At 44.3% G+C, this 17,847-nt stretch overlaps 1 protein-coding gene across 3 annotated transcripts in view; it reads right to left on the reverse strand.

Moving 5' to 3' along the window:
- KIZ (kizuna centrosomal protein) overlaps positions 1-8,098 on the reverse strand; it is a 272,861-nt gene extending 264,763 nt beyond the window's left edge. For 2 of the 3 annotated variants that reach the window (XM_075339381.1, XM_075339380.1), the window contains exons 1-2: positions 7,960-8,098; positions 133-195 (exon numbers count right to left, since the gene is read on the reverse strand). In XM_075339381.1, coding sequence (XP_075195496.1) covers positions 133-195; positions 7,960-8,030 — 134 coding nt within the window. In that variant the 5' untranslated portion in view covers positions 8,031-8,098. Of the gene's footprint in view, positions 1-132; positions 196-7,959 lie in introns of those variants that run through there. The other variant, XM_075339382.1, reaches the window with a different exon arrangement.
- Between the last annotated feature and the right edge of the window lie 9,749 nt (positions 8,099-17,847).

The raw sequence follows: 17,847 nt of genomic DNA on the forward strand, positions 1-17,847 counted from the left end.
ATTTTTCTAAAATATTTAAATATTTATGTATTTATATATATTTAGGATACCCCTTTTAGACAAGGAATGCAATGATGTACCCATATGTGTATTAACCTAGGAGGTGAAAGGATACACATAAAGCATACTTACATATATGTGTTAGATAAGCTATATTCAGACATCTTTTTTTCCAGTTCCAGTCTTTTTATTTCACTGCAAGATACAAATGAAAATCACAAAACAGAATTAACAATCGTTGGTATAAGCTGCGTCTCAGGCCTTTATTGTATAAAAATCCCTTTATGTCACCATTCATTAAGTACCTGTCATTTGAATTTTTATTTCAGTAATATATAGTTCACATGAAAATAAAAAAGTTTGGAATTAGTGATGGGTGATCCTAAACTGAAAAGTTTGGGGTCTGTACCGGCCACCTAGTGTCCGTGCACGCCCGGACCCCGAACATGGACTTCTAAGGGAAGTTTGTGTTGCTGTTTGGGTTCAGGCACCTGAATAATGATAGAAATTTAAACAAAAAAGGAAAGATAAAGAAGATAAGTAATAAAGCAGGACCGTTATTCTTACCATCCTTCCCATTATCCTTGTCTTTAATATACTGTCCTGAGGAAGGGGGCAGAGACACCTGAAACGCGTAGACCTGTATATGTGCTTACAATAAATGACTTGGATTAATAATATTTTAATATTGGCATTGATGACAAGCGCAGCGGTGATCCCTGTTTTTTTCCCTGTGAAAAGTTCATCTCTATTCCTGCAGATCTGCAGCTGTCTCCATCTGTGATTATAAGTTTTTAGGTGTTGTGACCTTTCACAACTCCTATAGGTGAGTACGCCTTTATCTTTTATCTCTTGGTTTTATATGGTAAAACCCTATGTGCCCTTCCTTCCGCAGCTTCTGATACCATCCTTCCCAGCAGCTGTAGCACTACTTACGGGTCCGATCATTAGCTCTCAAACATATTTACTATTTCCCCCGCCCACTGTCAGTCCCGCAGTCTGTGATTGGTTGCAGTCAAACCACGCCTCCACCCTGTATGACAGAGTCTGTGATTGGTTGGCATCATACACACTGTGTGCATCCCTATAGTTGTTGGGATGTCTCGGAACATCATCGGTCCATGTGAATTTACATCTATTCTCAGGAAGATACCTCGGCAGTATTATGTTCATTGAAGGAATATGTTGTGTTTTTGGTGACTTATCTAGTTTACTGTATGGTAACTAAAATTGTCCTTTGCTTTCCCTGTGGTAATCTGGGTGTTTAGGATATTGACAGATATGATTCTCACTGGTATTCTATTATTGGTCACATACGAATTATGAATAATAACAATAAAAGATACTAATATATATATATACAAAAAAATACATATAGAAATATAATCAAAAAAATTGTATTATTTATGTGCTTTGATTGAAATCATTATATAATGATTTCTTTCTTTGTGTGTGACCTTGTCCAAGCGCCCGGGTTCCCATATATATAGGGGTGTCGCATGTGATGTATTCATTAATTTTCTGTCACTCAAGACTTATATGACATCACAGTTTTCTTTATACATTGTAAACCCTTGATGAGCCTTGTTTGCATGAACATATGTACATATGTTCATGCACATGGGCATGATGTGATGTTATTACCATTTGTCCGTATGTATTGAATGTATACAATGTCTTATTAAATGGGGCATATTTGATGTCCAATGGGAATTGAGCCATAAGTCACCCAATTTATTTATAGACAATATATTTTTTCTCATGTGAATTGATTCTTTATGGGGACATATATTTATTTTGGGGCACATTAGGGTAGTAAGGACTTGATACATGTGGATATGTTTATACAAACCCTTTCTGTGCTATAGGGTGATGCGCACCTGTATGTGTGCGCACCTTATGATAGTCTTTTCTAGGTACAACAATGTACTCTTCTTTATGCGAATTAATTCCTCATGTGGACATATATCTATTCCGGGGTATACTGGGCCATTAGGGACTTGATAAATTTAGATACATTAGTACGAACCCTCTCTGTGCTATACGGTGATGCGCGCCCGTATGTGCGCGCGCTCTCTGACAGCCTTTCCCGAGTGTACACATTCCGCGGCCTCCTTATGCCCGTTGCGCATGCGCATTGACGTCATCGGGAGATTTCTCCCTGGGCGTGCGCACTGAGTCTGGAGAGCTGCGTGGTGTTGTCATAACAACCGGAGGCTGCTCACTGCGCGTGCGCCGATATGACGTACGTGCATCACCGGCCGACTGATTAATAGACAACGGGTATTTAATCTCATGATCAGGGAATGAACGCACTTCCACCCTTGCCTCCAGCCTGCTGAGGAAGCGAGAGCGATACGCATTCAGGATTGGGAGCTGCTTTTCTTCCCCCCACAGTTTGGGCCTTTGTCTCTTTCTGTCCATAATATGGGTAAGCCTTGATATTGTTATGAACTTCTTTGCTATCTACATATAGTTTGGCAATTCCCCTTGGACAGGCTTTGAGCTTTACTTTCTCTTTATATGTGCAGCAGATGTGCTAGTTTGGTCTATCAAGGAAGACACCTTGTTACTGAGGCAGATATTTTGTTATTGCTGCTACTATAGATTATGCATATATTTTATACTGCATTTATTGATTAGGGCCCATACATATACTAACGTGGGGGGTGATTGCTGGTAGACGTCCTCCTTATACCGCTATATATTTTGTTTATTGATGAACAATCACATTTTAGTACGTGTATGTTTTTTCTAAAATTTCAATAAAGATTGTTATATTTTATGGAAATAGTACTCCCGTGTGTGTGGTTTATACACATTTTTTCAAATCCCTATAGTTGTGTAAGAATAAATAAATACATTTAAAAAATGGCGTAGGGTCTGGCCATATTGTGATACCTAGCGCAGATAAATCACACTGCTACAGGCTGCAGCCCCCAACTGTGTGCTTATCTTGGCTGTGGATCAAAATAAGAGGAACTCTTTGCGGCTTTCTTTAAATTATTAACTTTATATATTAAATAAATAATTTAAAAAAACCAGTGTGCTTTTTCCCCCATTTTGATACCCAGCCATGATAAAGCCAACAGCTGGGGGCTGGTATTCGCAGGCTGGGGAGACCCATGGCTATTGGGCCCACCCCACTCTAAAATTAGCAGCCCGCATCCGCCCAGAATTGTCACATCCATTAAATGCGACAATTCTGCCACTTTACCTCGTTCATCGCGATTGCCCTTGTGCGGTGGCAATCGGGGTAATATAAAGGGTTAATGACAGCTAACAGCTGCCACCAAGCCCTAGCTAAGTAATGGGTATAGGTCTATGAGGCCCCCCATTACTAATTCTGTAAGTAAAAATAAATAAACACAAAACACTGAAAAAATCCTTTATTTTAAATAAAATGCGAAAAAAATTGGATTGGAGGAATTATCCTAAGGACTGATGTTACTGGCTGAAGCTGGATACATGGGCTATGGTTGTGGTATTCGTCATCTGGAGGAGCAGACTGCAGATCATACAGGCAGGAGATACAGAAGCTATGAGCCAACCAAAAGTTGGGAGGCAGTGGGTACGAGGGCAGTGGTACTACTGATCCCAGTTTGGGTTCTTGTGGACAGGGGGCATCTTATTGTGGTCATCTACCTGTAGTTGCTGTAAGACTGTGTACGGTGAAGAAATAAACATTGTTGCATTGTTAACCTGCCTAGATGCTTATTATAACCTTATAACCCACAACCTCAGACCTTGACAGTACCTAATAAAATGACAAAATAAATGTATTCCACTCACCAATTTGATAGACAAAAAAAAACATTGTGGAAAACTCCATAAAGGGGGCTGTACAAATTACACAAATGTCTGTTGCCAAAGTTAACTATGTTACTGGTACTGGCTGACCATGTAATGCGTATGGAGATTATGAGGGGAAAAAGGCATAGGGCTATTGAATTGCATCCTTCCTTTCCTCTCACCTCCAGAGATGCCCGGGCTCGGCCTCTATTCCCGAATTCCAGGTGGGAACAGAGGGTATGTAGTCAACTGGTGATGTGTTCATTAGACAGTTGTTTAAGGTGTAAGGCTACATGCGCACACTGCATTTTTTGCTGCAGTTTTGTTGTCAGAACTTTCTGACATTTGACTTCCCAGCAAAGTCTATGAGAAGTCAGATTTGTCATGCGCACATTGCAGTTTATTTGTCAGCGTTTTATTTGTCAAAAGTTTGTGACAAAAAAATGCAGCATGTTCATTCTTCCTGCGTTTTTGTCAACATTTGTAAAAAAAAAAAAAAAACGCAGCAAAAACGCATGTTGTGAAAAACGCAGCAATAATGCACCTAGCATTTTTTGTGACAATTCCGAAGGCTCTCTCTGACAAGGTGCAGCTTTGGCTGCAGTTTGTGAACACAAAAAGATGCAGCGTGCGCATGTAGCCTAAGGCTATGTGCGCACTAGTGCATTTTACCCGCGGATTTACCCGCGGATTTGCCGCGGAAATTTCTTGAGAAATGTCTGCAATCTTTGTGCAGACATTTCCCAGCAAATCCTATGGTAAAAAAAAATAGCTGTGCGCACTGGTGCGGATTTTTCTCAAGAAATTTCCTTGAGAAGAATTTCTCGAGAAACTTTCTTGAGAAAATGAATATGTCCATTATTTCCGCAGGTACCCTGCGGATTTCGGCAGTACAGCCTGCAAAAATCCGCAGGGAACCACCCGCGGGAAAATCGCGGCAATTCCGCGGCTAATCCGCGGCAAATCCGCGGCAAGTCCGCATGCGGATTTGGTGCGGATTTTTTCCGGAGGTCCGGAAATCTTTCACTCCCAGAAGTTTCTCAAGAAATTTTCTTGAGAAACTTCTCATTTCTAGTGCGCACATAGCCTAAAGGCCCTGTCACACACAGAGATAAATCTGCGGCAGATCTGTGGTTGCAGTGAAATTGTGGACAATCAGTGCCAGGTTTGTGGCTGTGTACAAATGGAACAATATGTCCATGATTTCACTGCAACCAGAGATCTGCCAAAGATTTATCTGAGTGTGTGACGGGGCCTTTAGACCACCCATAGAGATATCCTGGGCATAGTACTGGCAGCGGTTCTCAGAGTGGGCACCTGACATCACGTAATCAGCCATGTGGTTTAGGCTATGTGCGCACGTTGCGTACTAGCCCAGCACCGTAAAAGGTGCGCTTCAGAGCGCAGCTGAAAAGCTCCGTTCTGAAGCGCATGGTGCCGGCGAGAACGTGCGCTCTGCCTGCAGCTCCTGCCATAGACAGAGCAGGAGCTGCCGGCAAAGCGCACGGAAGAAGTGATACGTCACTTCTTTTTGCGCAGTGCTTCGGCAGTAGCCGAAGCGCTGCGCTCTAAAACGCCACGTGCGCACGGCCCCTGCACAATCTCCATAGACTGTGCAGGGGACGCAGGACGCATGCAGTTACGCTGCGCTACAAAGCGCAGCGTAACTGCATGAATTTACGCAACGTGCGCACATAGCCTTACTTTGTTCTATGCTATTTCTACAGCACCAACAGAACAGATTCCGCTCTTTATGAAAGCACGTTGATCTTCTGGCCAGTTTGCACTGAACAGAATAGTGTTTGCTGAACTCCATATTTATCAACCTTCCTCATCCCTTTTGTTTACATTCTATTTTTTCAGAAAAATAGGGAATATTACAGTGTGGAAATGAAAAAAGTTATTGCCTGTTTTGTTTGAAGAAAAGTACAGATGACCTCTACTAGGTACAATGGCTGCGATATAATGCCCAATCGATGTCACATACCAGTCTATAATTACATAGGTTGTATACGAGTATTAGGCCAGAGTCCCACTTGCAAGTGCTTCGCGTGTAACTCACGCGAGTCTCACATCGCATCACCTGGCAGGGCTGTACACTCTCCTGACAGGAGCGGGTCGGGTGCATGTATCTCTATGCAGCTCAGACGCTCCTGTCCAGAGAGTGTGCGGCCATGCCGGGTGATGCGATGTGAGACTCGCGTGAGTTACACGCGAAGCAATCGCAAGTGTGACTCTGGCCTTAAAGGTGTTGTCTGGTCTAAATCCACAAGTCTACAATCACCCATTGTGACTGCAGATCTTTGAATCTTCACAGTGTAGACACTGCGTGCTCTGAGGATTCTCCAGTGTCAGAGCTGGGACGTGGCTGCGAGAATGCGATATATACACTCCAAACCAGAATATGACTAGAGCATCACAGCCTTGTTCAATACACATGAATTCAGCAAGGCCGCACTCATCTAGTCGGATTCTGGCCAGGGAGTATATATATCATATTCTTGCAGCCACGTGACCGCCATTCACGGCTCTGACACTAGAGAATCTTGCAGTGCACAGTGTCCGCAATGTGAGGATTGACAGGTTTGCAGTCACATAGGGTGACATATAGGGTGACGGCAGATCTGTGGATTTAGACCTGATAACCACTTTAAAGAGAATCGGTCACCAGGTTTATGCTACCCAGCATGAGGTAGAGGCAAAGACCGCATCCCATACGCTTCAGATTGCTGACGGCCAGCAGCTTTCTCTCCCGACTCTAATACATAAGATCACTCATTTGGTTGAGAATTCCTGTGATCTCTATTAGAGAGCCGCTGCCATACAACCCTGGGGGCAGCAGCTTATCTGTTAGAGAACAAAAGGATAAGCAGATTGAAGGCTGACAAGATGGATCCTTCTGTCCCCTGAAATCATCTCTTTGGGTCACAGCCCGGAGGCCCCCATACATGTTAGTCTCTGGGCTGAAACTGTCAATATCAGCTGAAATTAGTCTGGTGTGTATGGGGCATTAACACTTGGTCTCTTAATGGGTTTTTGCTGTAGTTTTGATAAATTCACTTTTCTGCTGCGGCTCTGCTGGTCTTCTCAGTGATAAGCTCCTGCTTCTTGACCTCTGTCTGACCTTGCTCCCCCACCCCTGATTGTGTAGACAGCTTTCAGTGTGGGCTGTAAGCGGGCAGTCAGAAGGTTTGAACAGAGCTCTGCATTGAGAAGACTAGCAGAGCTGCAGCAGATAAAATTTATATTAATCAAAATAACAATGAGAATGCCAGCAAGTGACAAAGTGATAAATCAGGTGGGTCTCTGTCCTAATTTTACACCGGCCTCAGATTGGAAAGCATAGAGCTGGTGACAGATTCCCTATAAAGGGTTATTCTCATCATAGAGAGTATAACTGATCCTCTGGAGTAGTGGCCCGCCATGCTCAGCATCACTACATGCATTTCATGTCCCTGCCGGAGACAGGTGAGCGCTGTACGGCATGTCTGGCCACCGCTGCTGTCACATGGCGGCTGCTTCTAGGTGTGTGCAGGAGTCATGGAGCAGGTGACATTGCCTGGAAGGATGCACCAAACCAACAAGTGTCTGGAGCGCTGCTCAGTCAGTGATCCCCCCATACTGTAAGCGCAGGATCGCTGCAGACAATCACTGTGGCCACTGTTTGGCTGCAGCAGTCATGACCTGACTGAGCCAGAAAACCAGCGGGGTCCCAGGCATCGCTATGGAGGGGCGCTGGATGAAGATATGCTTTTTATTATCTTTAGAGCACACAAGTATTTTGCAAAACAAAAAAAAAATATGGTGGAGGGACCCAGGAGCCCCCCACCCCCACCCCCACACAGAACAGATTCAGTCACTCATGTGGATGTGGGTTGTATAAATAGAGCCAATCTCCAGTCCTCTGAGTCTATAGATGTCCTGGCTCACAGTGGTCTCCAGGACACTCAGCTCCTCAGTAATGGGTGGGCTCCAGCATCAGATTAGTAACCACCACAGACTATAACGAGGATGTTGTCCCTGGCAACCAGCCTCCATTGGTTGCTAGGCACCGCTTCCTCTGCCTGTACGGATAGCAGTGCTGGACACAATGCCTCTGTACACGGCGGATGTGAGCACTGGGCCTGTGCCGCGCTCCCCTGTGTACCCGCCTCCTCCCGCACTCACCAGTCTCTCAGACTCGTCCGCAGTTTCGTCACTTGTTTATCATAGTCGCCTCCCGCTCCGTCCTCCATCATCTCCAGCCCCGGTTACACCGGACGCCGTTCTACCGCAGAAGCCGTGTTCTAGATCCTCAGTATAGTTCCCAAGCCCAGAATGCAACGCGGCGTGCCATGGCAGCAGGAAACCATAGCAACCGAGGAAGCCAAAAAGCGTCACGTGGCATGTACCATGCTGTCACATGGCGTATATATCGTAATAGCTGGAGTGTGAGGGCTGCAGAGGGGTGAGTGTCAGGATGGAAACGTGGAGAGCGCAGCGGATTGTTAGGACTCGTCTGTACTTGTTGGATAGAGAGGTTTTGGTACCCTGTCAGACACCAGACATTGGGGTAACAGCAAGAGGAGTAACGACCTGAGCCCTCACCAGATGGTCAGGGGGACAATGATACTGTAATAATGGCCCTTGTCCTATAATAATGTACCCTATCTTGTAATGTCTTCAGTCCTGGGCCCCCACCATATAATAATGTCCCCCATCCTGTAATAATGCCTTTCATCCTCTAATAATGTCCCCCATCCTGTAATAATGTCTCCTCTCCTATAATAATGCCCCCCATCCTTGCCCCATCCTGTAATGTCTCCTGTCCTGGACCCCCCCCCCCCTCCACCCTGTAATAATGTCTCCTGTCCTATAATAATGTACCCTATCTTGTAATGTCTTCAATCCTGGGCCCCCACCATATAATAATGTCCCCCAACCTGTAATAATGTCTCCTGTCCTATAATAATGCCCCCCATCCTTGCCCCATCCTGTAATGTCTCCTGTCCTGGACCCCCCCCCTCCACCCTGTAATAATGTCCCCTGTCCTGTAATTGTGGCGGGCAGGGGGGTGACTGACCACGTCAGGGAGGGCTACCCAATCCGGGATCGTGGCTGGGGTTGAGTGGCAGCCGGATCCGGGGCTCGCGCAGCAGCCCGTCGCCCACAACAATAAAAAGGGGGGTATTTACAGGGGAATAGTTTGTCAGTGACGCCACCCGTGGATTGTGGTGATGGTTGGTGACACCGCCGCTGTCTTGGTATGGGGGTGCCCGGGGCTGATGGAGCGGGGCAGCAGGATGGTATCCCCTCCACGGGTAGGGGAGGTGTAGTCCCGGGGCCAAAGAATAGTGAGGGTGTAAGGAGCAGTCTTTAGGAAGGACCCGGATGGTACCGGTGTACTCACTGTGGTAATAAAACACACAAAGTCCGTATTGTAAACCAAGGCCGGATGCCGGGAGCCTCTGGAGGGGTGTGCTTGGTCCCGCATACGGGCTGACAGGGCAGGGGCCCTTCCTCCTGCACTTGTAGTTTCTTGTGTGGTGACTTAATCCGCATAAACTGGGAGAAGTCCGCTCCCTGTGATTCTGTGTGTCAGGAGCTCTTGCCCGCGAAAACTGACCTGTGGGATCTCTGTGGGCTCTGGCGGACGCCCTATCACCCGCGTTAGGCTTCCGTTTCGCTCTCTGGGCTACTCGTGGGACAAGATCTGGAATCTTGTCCCCTGCTGGCTAATCGGTAAGGTGCTTGAAGCGGTCCTTGCCCTGGGGTCCAGGTACCCCGACTGTGCACGGCCTCCGGACCGGATCCCCACTGTCGGCACCGGCAGGCTACAACCGTGCCCCGGTCCACTTAAGGTCTCCGACGACCGTATCTCCGTCGCCTGTGGCCCTGCTCTGCTGTCTACCACCTAGTCAGCCCAGGTAGTCCGGTTGTCCAGGGTCTCCTACCCCTGACTACCCTGACACTTTACACTCCTCCACTCCACTCTTTAACTCCTTTCCACTCTACTGTTCAACTAACTTGTTCCCTCCCCTGACACCTCAGGACCCCTAGGTGGGTGTTTCCATCCACCTGGTCCCACCCACTGGTGTGTCCCTATTGTCCCGGGGGGTGACTAGTCTTTTGTGGCTGATGTTACCTGTGTGTGGTGTAGTGTTGGTATGCCAAGTAGGATGGAGGCCTGCACCTGGGAGATTTGTACAGTCTCTGTGAAAACCTGGTTTTGCCAGGGCGTCACATAATAATTTCCCCATCCTGGTCCCATTCTCTAATGTCCCCTGTCCTGTAATAATGTCCCCAATCTGGCCTCATCCTGTAATGTCTCCTGTCCTGGATGAAGTTTCCATCTCCAAAAAGCTTGTCGGCAGAGGGAATCATGAAGTGCTCTAATATTTCTGGTAGATGGCTGTGCTAACTTTAATCTTGATAAAAGAAAGTGCTACACCAGCAGATGCCATGGTTCCCCAAACCATCACTGATTGTGGAAACTTCACACTAGACCTCAAGTAGCTTGGATTGTGGCCTCTCCACTCTTCCTCCAGACTCTGGGACCGCGATTTCCAAATGAAATGCAAAATTTACTTTCTTCTGAAAACCGCACCTTGGACCATTGAGCACCAGTCCAGTTCTTTTTCTCCTTGGCCCAGGTAAGACACTTCTGATGTTGTCTATTGGTCATGAGTGGCTTGACACAAGGAATGTGACAGTTGTAGCCCATGTCCTGGATACGTCTGTGTGTGTTGGCTCTTGAAGCACTGACTCCAGCAGCAGTCCACTCCTTGTGAATCTCCCCCAAATTTTTGAATGGCTTTTTCTTAACAATCCTATCAAGGCTGCGGTTATCCCGGTTGCTTGTGCACCTTTTTCTATAACACTTTTTCCTTCCACTCAACTTTCCATTAATATGCTTGGATACAGCACTCTATGAACAGCCAGCTTCATAACTAATGACCTTTTGTGGCTTACCCTCCTTGTGGAGTGTGTCCATGACTGCCTTCTAGACATCTGTCAAGTCAGCAGTCTTCCCCATGATTGTGTAGCCTACTGAACCAGACTAAGGGACCGTAGTAAACGCTTAGGAAGCCTTTGCAGGTGTATTGCGGTAATTATTCTAATTTTCTGAGATAATGACTTTTGGGTTTTCATTGGCTTTAAGCAATAATCATCAACATTAACAAAAATAAACACATGAAATAGATCCCTCTGTGTGTAATGACTCTATGTAATATATGTATTTCCCTTTTTGTATTGAATTACTGAAATAAATTACCTTTTTGATGATATCCTAATTTATTGAGAAGCATTTGTATGTCACTTCATCACACCGCCTGAATTGGGCCGTACTTATGGGAGGAGAGAAACGAGGAGAACAATGCTCGATATGGGAGGGAATGTGGTAAGTTCATAAATAAGGGCCATTACTGTATGGGGCCATGAAGGGCATGCATATTGTGCGGAGGTACAAATACACCGTGTGCAGAATTATTGGGCAAGTTGTATTTTAGCGGATTTTTTTTTATTATTCGATCAACAACTATGTTCTCAATCAACCCAAAAGACTCATAAATATCAAACCTTAATATTTTTGGAAGTTGGAGTGGGGTTTTTTTTAGATTTGGCTATCTTAGGAGGATAACTATTACTGTGCAGAATTATTAGGCAACGTAATAAAAACCAAATATATTCCCATCTCACTTGTTTATTTTCACCAGGTAAACCAATATAACTGCACAAAATTTAGAAATAAACATTTCTGACATGCAAAAACAAAACCCCAAAAAATTAGGGACCAATATAGACACTCAGCAGCCTACCATCCATAGATTCTGTCAGTTGCTTTTTCATTTTACGATCAACATTGCGTGCAGCAGCCACCACAGCCTCCAAGACACTGTTCCGAAAGGTGTACTGTTTTCCCTCCCTGTACATCTCATATTCTATGAGGGACCACAGGTTCTCTATGGGGTTCAGATCAGGTGAACAAGGAGGCCATGTCATTATTTTTTCCTCCTGTAGACGTTTACTGGCTAGTAGTTGGATGCATGTGATGGAGCATTGTCCTGTATGAAAATCGTGTTTTTCTTGAACAATACCGACTTCTTCCTGTACCACTGCTTAAAGAAGTTGTCTTCCATAAACTGGCAGTAGATCTGGGAGTTGAGCTTCACTCCATCCTCAACTCGATGATACCAGCCCATACCAGTACCCCACCTCCACCTTGCTGCCATCTGAGTCGGAGTGAAGCTCCCTGCCCTTTACTGATCCAGCCTCTGGATCATCCATGTGGCCCATCAAGAGTCACTCTCATTTCATCAGTCGATAAAACCTTTGACAAATCAGTCTTAAGATATTTCTTGGTCCAGTCTTGACGTTTTATCTTATGCTTCTTGTTCAAAGGTGGTCGTTTTTCAGTCTTCCTTACCTTGGTCTTGTCCCTGAGTATGGCACACCTTGGACTTTTTGATACTCCAGTAACGTTGCAGCTCTGAAATATGGCCAAACTGGTGGCAAATGGCATCTTGGCAGCTTCACGCTTGATTTTCCTCAATTCATGGGCAGTTATTTTTCGCCTTTTTTGCCCAACACGCTTTTTGCGACCCTGTTGACTATTTGCCATGAAACGCTTGATTGTTCGGTGATCATGCTTCAAAAGTTTGACAATTTCAAGATTGCTGCATGCCTCTGCAAAACATCTCACAATTTTGGACTTTTCAGAGCCAGTCAAATCTCTCTTCTGACCCATTTTGCCAAAGGAAAGAAAGTTGCCTAATAATTAAGCACCCCTTATATAGGGTGTTGATGTCATTACACCACACCCCTCCTCATTACAGAGATGCACATCACCTGATTTACTTAATTGGTAGTTGGCTCTCAAGCCTATACAGCTTGAAGTAGGACAACATGTATAAAAAATATTATGTGATCAAAAAACTCATTTGCCTAATAATTCTGCACACAATGTATAGCACTATTACCATGTGGCGGCACAGAGGGGATACTGTTACCATTTGGAGGCACAAACAGGACACAGATACCATATGGAGGCATACAGAAGGTGTTATTGCCGTTTGGGAGCACAAAGGGGAACTATTAGGGTACTGTATATTCGCACATTGTATTTTTGTAGTGTTTTTTTCCCAGTATTTGTTTATGTAAATTAAAAATTGTTTTTTTTCAATGTCACGCAGTGCATTCTCATCCATAGAAAGCAATGAGCAACTGAAAAATGCAGCAAAAACACTGCTATGAGTTTTTTCAGCATTTTGGTAAAAAAATTCCAGATACAGTAAGATGTGAAACCCTTTTATTTTTGCAAATTTTTTTCCTAGTATAAATCATAATATCTTGGCATTGTCCAAAGAACACTTTTTTGATCAGCTGGAAGTGTCTGGTCGGATTTTGCAGAAATGAATGGTGTCTCTGCAATTAGCAGTGTTTGATTTTGTTTGTACCAGTTAACAAGGTCGGCTTTGTGCAGTGTGTCCTATCACTACTAACTAGGGATGAGCGGACTCGGATTATAAAAGTCCAGATCCACGTGGTTTCAAAGGTGCCCGGGATTCCAGCTGCTTGATCCGCATCCAGCACTCGAGAAATTAAAAAAAATAAAGAAAATATAAATTAAGTGAGTGCTTCATGCTTACTGAGGCTCCGTCACGGCTGTAAACTGCTCCTGCAGCCTCTCCTTCACGTCCTGTGCCGCTCATCATTGCTCATCGCATATGCACTGCTTTCCCCGCCCACCGGCCGTCCTGGTGTCTGTGATTGGTTGCAATCAGACTTGCCTCCAGCCTGTGTGACAGCGTCTGCCTGCAACCAGTCATCACTCATCGTGGCTCATTCATTCTCTGTCTGCACTTACAGCGGGCAGTCATGCTCTATGGCCACTCGCTGTGACTGAGATGTAGCAGAACTGGAATCGTCATGTGGATTATGTCGGACCTGCCGAGGTGTTTAGGGGGCTAATAAATGGTGAGAGTGTTTTTTGTATTTTATTCCAAATAAAGGATTTTTTCAGTGTTTGTGTTTGTTTACTTTCACTTACAGATTAGTGCTGGGGGGGTCTCATTGAGGCCTCACTAATCAAGGGCTTAGTAGCAGCTGTGGGCTGTTATTATCCACTTATTACCCCGATTGCCAGCTCACCAGGGCAATGGGAAGAGCTGGGAAAAGCGCCAGACTTGTCACATCTAATGGTGCGACAATCCTGGGCGGCTGCAGGTTGCTATTTTTAGTCTAGGGGGAGGGCAACCAATAACCATGGCCCTCCCCAGTCTGAGAATACCGGCCCCAAGCTGTTGGGCTTTAACTTGGCTGGGTATCAAAATTGAGGGAGACCGCATGGTGCTTTTTTAATTATTTAAATAATTTTTTAAAAAGCCACATGCTGTTCCTCTTATTTTGGTACACAACCAAGATAAGCGCAGGGCTGGGGGCTGCAGCCTGTGGCTTTGGGCTTCATCTGTGCTGGGTATCATAATATGGGGGGACCCTATGCCAGATTATTTTTACTGTACGGGTAGAGTGACACTGACATTTGACTCGCAGCGGTGCAGTGAGAAAATTTCTCATTGCACTCGGCCCCATGTAAGACAATGCTGCAGCTCACAGTGAATTTCATTAGGATGAGGAGTTAATTGTTCTGAGCTGATTACATTAAACCAGGGGACTCAGTCTGAGCTTAGTGGTTTAGGAACAAGTGGAGTTCAAGAACTGAAGTTAAAATCAGCAGTTGAAATAGTTTAACGGCTGTAAATACTTATTTTTCCCTACTGTTTTCATTCACTACTGTGCAATGTTTCCTTCTGTGCACAATTGGACCGGGCGTACCAAGGGAAATACCATTGTGGCAGATGGGAGCATGTTGCCCACCTGGAAGCTCATATGAGAGACCTGGAAAGCAAAATGAAACACTGATCGTGACCATCTTGAGAGGAGCATGCTGCTTAATGAGAAAATAATTAGTGGGGTAGATGTGGAAAAAGTGGGTCAGGAGAGGCAGGCGAATAGCTGGAGTCATGTAATTAGTAGTACTGGAAATAAGTTGCTGCTGTGTCTGTACTCCTAAGCAAAATTTTCCAAAATGGGTGATGAAGCAATGGTGTCAGTCTCAGAAATGGCAATGCAGCCCAGCTAGCATACAGGGGAGGATTATATAGATAGTGGAAGGCTGTGTGCCCACTCTGCATTTTTTGGTTTTTTTTCACGTTTTTTCTTGTGGGGGTTTTTTCTTGCAGATTTTAATCAATATTGCAAGGAAAAACACATTGCAGCAAAGTCTATGAGAATCCTGACTTGTGCACATGTTGCAGATTTTATTTCTTGCAGATTTTGGTGCAGAAAAAATCTGCGGCATGTTAATTCTTTCTGAGTTTTTTTTCCTGCGGATATAATCCACTGCAGTGCTCAATCACTGCGATGGATTATATCTGTCAGGGCTGCACTCACAGCACTGAAACTTCGCCTCACACACCAAGCATCTGGCATGGTGTGTGAGGCTCTCCATAGCTCAGTAACCCAGGGTCGTCATGAAGATGACCCAGGGTTGCCTCAGCAGCGATCATGTTCCTGCAATCGCACTATAGGGACCCAATTGCCAGGGATGTCAAAATGAAGACTTCAGGGTGACACTTGGAGCTATATTTAAAATGATATTGGTAACCTCTGTAACCAACAGGATAAAAATGAATCATGTCCATATGGCATTACTCCCTGAAGGCTCTTCCTCTCTACAAAGAGACGTTATTTGATATATATATATAAAGCTGGGTGGAGGATACCGGGCACCGCTGATCCCCTTTGAGGCTGACAAAGCTGCGCTTCCGTGCAGGTGGAGGCCTGGGTGCGTGTCCCAAAGCAAAGACGATACAAGATCCACAAGGTAGAGATGAACAGGTCGGACGTGGCACCCCCTCATCCTCCCTCACTACCTGTACCCTGATGTGATCGTGGAATAAAAGAAATTCTTTATTTGACCATTGGAGTGCGACCTGTTCATCTCTACCTTGTGGATGATATATATATATATATATATATATATATATATATATATATATATATATATATATATATCTATCTATATATATAATTTTATTTTTTTTTAACTTGATGATATAATGGCAAAAGCCAATTCCAAGCGCACAATTGATTTTGATTTAGCTTCCATTCAACTCCTACAAGATCTCTTGTGGATTATTTTACAAAAACGTAGACAATTACGTCCACTGCTCACAGCTCTCAGAGAACACCACATTATTTATTGATGGGGAATCCCATCTAGCTTGCATGGGCTTGAAATGGACATTTCTCAACAGGGCCATGGAGTCAGTAAGCTAAACCTCTGACTCCTCAATTTTCCTAATTCCGACTCCACGGCTCCAACTCCCTCAAACTTGACTCTTGTTTGTGATAAATGTACTGTAGTAAAATGGTAACATCAGGCTTTTAGTCATTATTATGATGCAATAATCAAGCTGTTTCGATAGAACATAAAATATATTTATTGGAATACAAGTTTAGAACACAAAAACCTTAATAAATTGTGAATCTGCAATACACTATGCAATAAGTGGGGGGAAAAAACAGTTTTCAACAATATGGTATGGAATAACATTTGTGCAGTCTATGAATTTGTTCTGAGAAATAGAATTGCCTCCATCAGATCCTCCTTTATCGGTGACCTCAAATCTGCCCTAATTATTTTAAGGCTAGAGAACAACCACTCTACACTAACTTGAGTTAGTGGCAAAGTGGTACCCGCATGGACAACATCTCTAACAATTTCCGGGTATAAAAGAATTGTCTCATGCACAGTCAGTTTTGATGAATGGTTGAACTCTTCTACTTTTTTGAGAGAAAGTGAAAAATGTTGCTGAAATATGGTCAATCTGTTTGCTATAGGAGTGGAATCTTTTTCCCTGCGGCAACTCTTTGCCTGGTCCATGTCATCCAAACACTTTTCAAAATTAAACTTCTCATATGATGAAGCTGAAGATACGGTAGGGTAGCACTGGCAGGATCCAAGTCCTATTGCTTTTGGCCGTCCTGTAGCCGCTCATCCTAACTGCTACCTCTGTCAGAACCAAAAGTTTGGACACACCTTCTCATCTCTACAACAACTATTAAGAGGAGACTTTGTGCAGCGGGCCTACATGATAAAATAGCTGCTAAGAAACCACTGCTAAGGACAGACAACAAGCAGAAGAGACTTGTTTGGGCTAAAGAACATGAGGAATGGACATTAGACCAGTGGAAATCTGTGCTTTGGTCTGTTGAGTGCAAATTTGAGATCTTTGGATCCAACCACCGTGTCTTTGTAGAAAAGGTGAACGGATGGACTCTACATGCCTGGTTCCCATCGAGAAGCATGGAGGAGGAGGTGCGATGGTGTGGGTGTGCTTTGCTGCTGACACTGTTGGCGATTTATTATAAATTGAAGGCATACTGAACCAGCATGGCTACCACAGCATCTTGCAGCGGCGTGCTATTCCATCCGGTTTGCATTTAGTTGGACCATCATTTATTTTTCAACAGGACAATGACCCCAAACACACCTCCAGGCTGTGTAAGGGCTATTTGACTAAGAAGGAAAGTGATGGGGGGCTACGCCAGATGACCTGGTCTACACAGTCACCAGACCTGAACCCAGTCGAGATGGTTTGGGGTGAGCTGGACCACAGAGTGAAGCCAAAAGGGCCAACTAGTGCTAAGCATCTCTGGGAACTCCTTCAAGACTGCTGGAAAACCATTTCTGGTGACTACCTCTTGAAGCTCATCAAGAGAATGCCAAGAGTGTGCAAAGCAGTAATCAAAGCAAAAGGTGGCTAATTTGAAGAACCTAGAATATAAGACATATTTTCAGTTGTTTCACAATTTTTTGTTAAGTATTTCATTCCACATGTTTTAATTCATAGTTTTGATGCCTTCAATGTGAATCTACAATTTTTAGAGTCATGAAAATAAAGAAAACTCATTGAATGAGGTGGTGTGTCCAAACGTTTGGTTTGGTCTGTACTATATATATATATATATATATATATATATATATATATATATATATATATATATATA

Source organism: Anomaloglossus baeobatrachus, chromosome 3 (genome assembly GCF_048569485.1).
Source record: "Anomaloglossus baeobatrachus isolate aAnoBae1 chromosome 3, aAnoBae1.hap1, whole genome shotgun sequence".
In the NCBI taxonomy this organism is placed as follows: Eukaryota; Metazoa; Chordata; class Amphibia; order Anura; family Aromobatidae; genus Anomaloglossus; species Anomaloglossus baeobatrachus.